This window comes from Pipra filicauda, unplaced genomic scaffold, assembly GCF_003945595.2.
Source record: "Pipra filicauda isolate LSUMZ 115617 unplaced genomic scaffold, ASM394559v2 scaffold32_size4067784_pilon, whole genome shotgun sequence".
Classification (NCBI taxonomy): domain Eukaryota; kingdom Metazoa; phylum Chordata; class Aves; order Passeriformes; family Pipridae; genus Pipra; species Pipra filicauda.
In genome coordinates this window covers 1,168,758-1,177,114 of record NW_024104454.1, presented here as the reverse complement: position 1 = coordinate 1,177,114, position 8,357 = coordinate 1,168,758, and the positions used below count along the sequence as shown (strand labels likewise).

At 44.7% G+C, this 8,357-nt stretch overlaps 1 protein-coding gene across 1 annotated transcript; it reads left to right on the top strand.

The window, feature by feature from the left end:
• The first annotated feature begins 1,018 nt into the window (after window positions 1-1,018).
• Window positions 1,019-6,842, top strand: COMMD9 (COMM domain containing 9). The gene is made up of 6 exons (XM_027732647.2): window positions 1,019-1,120; window positions 1,213-1,338; window positions 1,800-1,939; window positions 2,686-2,720; window positions 4,971-5,074; window positions 5,877-6,842. Exons 1-6 carry the CDS (start codon window positions 1,070-1,072, stop codon window positions 6,015-6,017), a joined length of 597 nt encoding a protein of 198 aa, XP_027588448.1. The 5' UTR covers window positions 1,019-1,069; the 3' UTR covers window positions 6,018-6,842.
• Window positions 6,843-8,357: the final 1,515 nt, after the last annotated feature.

The following is an 8,357-nucleotide window of genomic DNA, read 5'->3' as shown; positions in this document are numbered from 1 at the left end:
CACGTGGATTATAAGAGGTCAATAATACAATTACAATAGTAAGTGATATCCTGTGAACAATCCACGTTTCCTTTAGGTATATTTGCTCATATTGTAACAGTGTAGTTTTTTCACAGTGCCTTCGTTCTGTTTATCCTTTCAAAACCTCTAAGCTTACTGTTGAGGTTAATAAATGCCCAATTTATTAATGCAGGATGTTATATTATACAGTGAGTACAGTGAGTATTATATTATATAGTGAGTACTATTACCTTCCTGTCACTCATGACAAAAATAACCTACCTTGATTCATCTGAAAATTGAAGTAGGGTCAAGAGAACATGAACCAAGTTTCCTAGCTCATAAACCTCAACCTCTAACCACTACCCCATGGTTTTTTTTTTCCTTTGGAATGCTATTGTTTAGCCCACTAACTGCAAACCTTTCATTTTTGAAATAAAAAATTAGGATCTCACCATTCTTCCCTTCACCTTGTCTATCCCAGTGTGTAGCAGGGAATCAGTTGCTCTAAGTAAGCCCTTTTCCCTGCCAAGCTTGGGGAGCTCAATGCAAGAAGCATTTATATGTTTGTGTTTCACACCGTGTAACAAACCTAGGCAGATGGAAATGAGAATGGGGATGCTGTGACAGAGGCGGTGATGGGGAAAGATCGTAAATTACCGATGCCCTGGGACCAGATCTGCTGGGAACCACACAAGACAAAGAGAAGACTTTCTCAGAAAGAGGACTTATTTTAATTCTTTACAAAGTGAAAAAGATGCAGTTTGCTAAGACAATGGTCCGTATCACTGCAGTAGTGCCATGATAAATCCTTTGCCTTCAGTTCCCGCTGGTTGGAAATAGCGCGTTTACAGTTAAATTCTACATCCAACGTAAAGATATCCACTGACAATAAGAGACAGGAGTAGACCGTAGGGAGCACGGACAGATGTTTAGGGCTCGCCCCGGTCCCCGACTCCCCACACCCGCCCCGGTTCCCGCCGCGCTGCCGGCCCGGCCCGGCCCCGCCCGCCCCGCTGACGGCGCCGCGATGGCGGCGGGCGGGGCGCGGCTCGCCTGAGCCGCCAACATGGCGGCGCTGCGGGAGGAGGAGTTCGCGGCGCTGCAGAGCCTGCTGAAGGTGAGCGGGCCCCGGGCTGCGGGGGGACGGGGCGCCCGGCCCGGCCGCAGGGGCTGCCGCGGCTGAGCGCCCCACGCTCTGCTCCCCGCCAGGCGCCGTCCAAGGACGCCGTGCGGCAGCTGTGCCAGGAGTGCTTCTCCAGCCCGCCCGCCGCGCTCCGCCCGCTGGCCCAGCGCGCTTGCCCCGGGCTCGCCGCCGACCCCGAGGAAGCGGAGCAGGTAGGGCCGGGCGGGGCAGCCGCGGGCCCCGGCGAGAGGGAGGGAGGGAGGGAGGGAAGCAGCCAGGCAGGCAGAGCCGCCGGGAGCGGGGCTAAGGGGGAAGGCGCCAGGAACGGCCCGCAGGGGTGGCCCAGCCCTCGGGAAGGTGCGAGCTCCGCGGGACCGCGGCCGCTGCTGTAGCGGGAAGAGCTCGGTAACGGCGACCCTCGGCCCGGGGCACGGTCCCGAGGGGCTGCACAGGGAGGCGGAAGGGAACTGGCTGAGGCTGCAAACCAGAGGGCAGCAGGGACCTCGGCTCCCTTCCTGCTAAGGCTGCCAGGCCGTGCTTGGATGACCGAGCCCCTGGCGGTGTCGGTCTCCTAGCAGAATCTGTGTCTCTCCTGGCTGCTGAAGGTCTGTCCCGTGCTGTGTGTGATGCTTTTCAACCCAGCAGAGCCCTTTCTCCTCTTCCTTTCTGACAGCTGGTATCTGCTTTGCACAACCTCACCAGGCATGTCGTGTACCGCGGCTTGACGAGGGCAGAAGATATCCTCTCTCTTTTCCCAGAAAACTTCCACCAAAATCTGAAAAACCTTTTGACTAAGATAATCTTGGAGAATATGTGAGTGCTACCCACTGCCATTTCCTTTCAGCTGAAGAGTTAAAGGCTTTGCATGTGGTTTGATATGTGGGTATTTGGCAACATGCAAAGGCTTGCTTCTGTGAATTTCGCGTGTCCCTTAGGAATAATCACACAGGTCGGGATAAGTAGAGTTGAACGAAATATGTCATCTGAGTGGAATGGCAAACACAGCCATAAGCACACAGGGTTTTCCTATGAATTTTGAAATGGACATAGGCCTCATTCCTGTCATGCAAAGGCCCTTTTATCCTAACAACTCACCTGTGTGGTGGAAAAATGCTACAGATGACAATAAAGCTTAGAGGGCTAGATTTCAGCACTAGAAAATACAGGTAGTATCCAGGTGCCCATCCACTTGCCACCTTGGCTAAGGTGTGGAGTATGTTATAGAGCATATGTGAGATGGTGGCAGAGGAGGGCAAATCTGCATCTTTGTACAACTCAGTGCTTGGGAGCCCATTGCTTTGATAAAACCAAGGAGACTGATACATGTCATAAGTGAGCTGCACTTCCAGAAGAACCAATAGCTGGTTACCAGTTTGCCTACCATTACCCACCAGTGACAGCCTTTTCCTGGCACTCAGTAGGATAGTCAGTCTCTGTCCCCTGCTTACCGCTGGTGACCCTTCTGTCAGGGATAAGCCACACTGAGCGCTTGCCCTACCTTTTTTCTTTTTTTTTTTCTCAAAACACTGTTGATACTGTTTTTGTCCACTTTTTCACAGCTCTGCTTGGAGGAATGAAGCACAAGCAAGTCAGAGTAAGTAGTAGTTCACATCTTGATGGAATTGATGTTTCCTGAGGTCATTTGAGCTTAGAGTATAGAACAGTGCATGGTAATGTAGCACAGGGTTATCACCATAGGGCTTAGATGGAGCTGTAAGATTGTGGCATTGCAGAGCTTAGCAGAAGCCAACAAGCTTGTATGCAGATCTGCGTGGCTGTGCTAAATTGTTTCTAGCTCTCAAGCAGTTCCATTTAAAGCTCAGTCTGTGGCTGCCTAGCAGGGCGCAGTGTATAGCAATTATTTGCAAAACTTTTGAAACTGAAGCACTCCGGCTTCCCCATTCACATCATTAAGGGATGTTTGTATGCAATAACTGCACTGTAAAGGATATGTATATATTGGGGAATACCTTATCCTTGCATATCTAGTCAATCCTGTGCATTCTTTCATTCCCATGCATCAGTAGGTACACTGCATGTATTTGTACCTGCTTTTTCTTCACCTTTCTAAACAGTGATGTAATTAAGAAATGCCAACTTTAACAATAGCAACATGGCCAATTAGTTACATCCCAGTTAGGTGTTCTGTGCAGCTACAACACTTGGTTTTCTCCCCAAGAGGTTTTCTTTACAGCTCTAGCACTTAGAGGCTTATAACTGAGAGCTGATATATAACAGAGTACTCCAAGGTCTGCATGGATCTTCTTTAGCTTTTCCTTTGCCTGCAGAGGAGGTAATGTCCAACAGCTAAACAGTATTGGAAGACCTGGAAATACATTGTCCCTCAAAGTTCTAGTGGAGTATAAATAGGGAGAGGTAAGAAACTATTGCCTGATGCTAATACACTAGTTGCTTACACTAAACAGTGTTACCAAGGCAGATAATGCTTTCTCCTGTATCCTTAATGCTACTGTGTTTTGGAGGAGATGAGAGCAAGCATGGCACCAGCATAACACACTGGCTATGCCTTCACGACCCAGAAGCAGGGCTGGCTGTGTGGCTGTTAGAGCACCACCTAGGAGCTCTGCTCAGATGCTCATGTCTTTGTATTCATTAGATGAATATTTAACACTGTTGAAATGAGATTGTCTTCCAGGAATTGATGGATTATTTTAGTATTGTGTTCATGAAATATCTGACATACATTACATAGGAACCAAGGCAGTGCACCAAGGCAGGCATTCCAACAGACTGATCTGTGTTAACATAAAAAAGTGAATGGTTTCCTGCCCCTCCCAAGCCACCAGCAATCAGTCTTTGCAAATTAACATACAAGGCTAAACAGATGCATTTTATGTTGTTGCAAATGCTGCCAAGTGCTGGCCCTGGATGTGAACTGGAATGTATTCCAAAAGCAGGAGCATGGCAGCCAGTTGTGCACTGCCCCCTGAACGTCTGCACAGGGAAGTAGCGGGAGGAGGGAGAAAAAATTCTGTTAGGCAATAAAGCACAGTTAGGAAGCAACTTAAGCCTCTGGAGTCAGTAGGAAGGCTAGCAATCAACCCCTGGGGAGGAAATTAGGCATCCTATGATAGGCAGAATCCAGACAGGCTGCAATTGCCTACTGAGACAGCTCTTTGCTTAGCAGCCAAGATAGACCCGTCCTCATTTCCTTGGGAGGGCTCATGAGGTCTCCAGCCCTGAGCTATTGGTGTCAGTATTATAGCAAACTGTTAAATGGTTTCTGTTAGGCTGCATGTAATTAGGATGACATTTAAAATATTTGTAACGAATTGGCAGGACACGTGAAAATTGCAGTTTACCAGTACATTTGCTGTACTGTAGGATGCTTTGGTTCACAGGCTGGGTAACTTGAAATAGCATGTTTTATACTGCTGGATTTTGAGAGCTTTCCTATGTGCTTTCTTACCAGTTTCAGAGCAGAGCAGTAAGCATGCAGGTCCCAGAGCAATTCCTGATGAAACACTTGTTGAGTGTTGCAGGCAGAAAGGCAGGGGATGAAGATGTAGAGAGGACATCTTACTGCTCTCCTTCTCCCAGCTGCTTTGTGAATTGACCTATGCTTGTCTTGCACTGTGCTATCATTGCATGTAATGATAGGAGAACACCTTTTGTCCTTCCAATGTCATGAGAAGGCCGTCAGAGACTGGCTTATTTCAGATTATCAGAAAATGATGTGAAGCAATGTAGGAGCACTAAAGTTGTACACTTCCTGGAGGCAGAAGTGGAGCAGCATGTATGTGGTCCACATGGTCACAGGCTCCAGGGTCTGGTATAATCATGTGCTGCTGGGCCTAACAGACCCATTTTTTTAATCCCTCAGTCTCCCTGCCTCGGCTGGTCGACATGGACTGGAGGGTGGACATCAAGACGTCTTCAGACAGCATCATAAGAATGGCAGTCCCTACTTGCCTGCTTCAGTTAAAGGTAATGTCAGCAGCTCTAAAGTACCAAAATAATCAAGTCTGACACCTGCCTTGCCAGTGGTAGTGCAAACCAGTTCAGACAGGCATCTGGTGCTTGCCTTTTGCCTGGTGGGCAGTTAGACTCAGAGATGATATTTGAAATGCCATAGAGCCTGGGAATGAGGCCTCTGATGGAAGCTTTTTCTTTCAAGGGAGAATTTTCTGTGCATGAGAATGCAGAATTCAGCATATTTGTTCCCAATCACCATTGTTCTCTACAGAAAAAGAGAAGATAATTTATGAAGTCATTGTCCTTAAATTCTACACACTCATCAGCATGTTTAGCTGACTTCATTAGCTGGGAAATTACTTTAGATTACTAATAACTTCCTTTACTGGCCACATCTATTATTTGGGGAGTATAGCTAAACTTATTGCTTATGTTCTGCAGAGTTTTGGCTCCCCCCAGCCAGTAAAAGTGGGATGAGTGGGTTTCAGAGGATGAGGAAAAAAATCTAATTTCTGTGTGTGGGATGGGGTTAAGTATGTGGTATCTGCTAAGATGCTTTTGATACAGATGTGGCTTCCTGCCGCAAGTCTCTTCAAAATTTCCCAATACTTACTTGTACTCTGTCAGTGGGAGTGCACTTCACTAGTGGGGCACATAGCTTAGAAAATATGCTGTGGTCCTTGAGGATGGAGCTGGATTCCAAATTTAAAGCATTTTTCTTAATCTGCCTATTAAACATTGACTTTCGTAGTGGTACTGAAAAAACATGTGAATGAATTTTCTATACAACTAATGTCTGCATTCCTGTTTTAAGATTCAGGAAGATGCTGCCTTATGTGGAAATAATCCTGTTGTTTCTGCACTGACTGTGGAACTGAGTAAAGAAACCCTGGACACTATGTTAGAAGGTCTAGGAAGGATTCGGGACCAACTTTCTGCCGTTGCAAACAAATGAATACTCAATGGCACGGATTCCAGCAGCAAGGAAGGGAAGTATTCTCTACCTACAGCTCTCGTATGTTGCAGTCCAGTGTAACACATCCTCTGTTTTAGCAAAACAAAACCAAGAAGTTTCTGTATTGAATTAATGAGATAGCTTTTGAAAGCTAACACTCAAATGTTCATTTGGTCTGATACCAAAAAGTGCTTTCCCAATGTATTGTTGAACAAAAGCTGTTCACCATTTCAGAAGAGAATTGGAGGGCTCAGAGCTGGGCTTAATCACAAGGATCGTAGCTGGAAAGAGCAAATAGCTGCAGCCAGTGAAACAAGTGCTATCCCTTTGCCCTAAAATGAGAATCTAAAAGGCTCAAGCTGGTTAATGAGCTGCCTTCCAGTATTAGAAAAAGAGGGTGCTTCTCTGGAATGTGCACGTACTGAGGTTCATGCTAGATGTAGCACACTCTCTCTCAATGAAGCACAGCCATGAGGCAGATTGTTATTACAGGATAATGCTTTGAAACAGGGCAATTATGCACATTCCCTTCTGATCAGCTGCGTAGCAGTATTTGTGAAATGACTAGTCTGAACGTCTTTAGCAGGAACTAATTTCCTCCTTCTGTTTGACAAGAAAAAAAGGAGTTCACATAATTCATGTTGGGGTTTATTGGGCTCTGGGCTTTCCTTTCCTGCACAAAAAACAAACTGGGAAAGTAAAGAACTGAAGGCTGTTGTCTGTACTGTAGGAAACCCTTCTGTGGTAATATGTGCCTATACTTCTCCAAAGTGTTCTGTTGTTGGTGTAAATCTTCATTTAATTAAAGAATGAAATGCTAATTGATTTTGTGAATCCTTTTCTGGAAGAGATGTCCTGGGTTACCTCAGCCTCTTTGTGATGGTGCCAAGTTTCTAGGCTGGTTTAATGGATGTGCATGTTTCTTGCTGAAGAAGGATCTTTTGTTTCCTGTTCAGATTGATTCATGTTTTACTGGCTTCTCTTCATTATAATACAGTTTCGAGGCACCTTTTTCTATGGGCACGAGCTCTGTGCAATATTTAAGGTGATGACCCTGACCTAGAAGTTTATATTTATATGTGCATTGAGAGCATGGAGGAGTTAAGTGCAGAAAATCAACAAAATTCAGACTCTTCTTTATGATAGCCTTCTCTAATGCTACAAACTAGAAGTCTGGATCCAAATGCTTTGTTTATGGCAAAGTCCCACCTGTCATATAACATTTGGCTCTCCTTCAAGACACAAAACATTGTCTGTTGTGTTTGGAAACATGAAATCATTCAAGAAGTGTGCATAAACTACAAGAACTTTGTTAATTAATTTTATGTATCCCCACAGAGTGCAGGCTTAGAGTATAAGTGTAAATGAAGCCTGTGCCTTTAAAAGATAATGATGTAGTGCAGCTCGTGCATCAGGATCAGCTGCATGACAAGTCACTTGTTAATGTCTACTTTGAGCAAACATAATAAAGCTTAGTGTGATGTCAAGGCAAACTGGTATATTTCATGTATAATAGGGAAATCTGAAAGGAGAAGATGGATGTTTAAGAATATGTTCTGTAAGATTCAAGCTGTGAAAAGCATCTGTAACAGACTACTTCAGTTTGAGGAAGTTTTGTTGCCTCTGCAGCCTAGCCTTAAAAAAAAAATCTCAAATAGGTTATATATTTTATATATAATATAAATATAAATATATATATATATATAATATATATATATAATATATATATATTATACTGTTTTAGAAGGTAAGAATCACCGAGGAGGTAAATAATGCAGGATGAGGTACTGTAGTGTTAGAAGAGCTGAGGAAGTTCATACACAGAGGAAGTCCTTGAGGTAAACACTAAAGTTACAGCCAAAATGTACGGTCTAATGGAATGATAGTTGAACAGAGTTCTCATGTAAAACCATTATACAACTATAGAATAGCTGTAAAGAAAAGAAAGACTTAAAACTGAGAAGGCTTATCCAGTGTCAGAGTGGAGCTACCTGCATGTAGCTAAAAGTTGCTTGTTGAACCCTAATAAAGGGATGTGCCCACTGGATCAGAGACATGACAAACATGGCTTCAAGGGGTATATCTCAAGTCATTCTGAAATAAGGTGCTGGTATTTTCTAGCCCGAGATTTAGGATGCTGTGACAGCTTGCCTTCAATCTGTGCCTAAATTGTTAGGTATTTTATTGTTGGCTCTTATCTCCTTAGCCAGAAGAGCTGAGACTGCTCAGAAAAAGGTATATAAAACAAGAGAGGCTGAGTAGGACTCTCATTACCCAGCCACCAGGAATACTTCACATTAAAGTCCTTTTTATGGGGACTGCTACACAGAGAATAATATG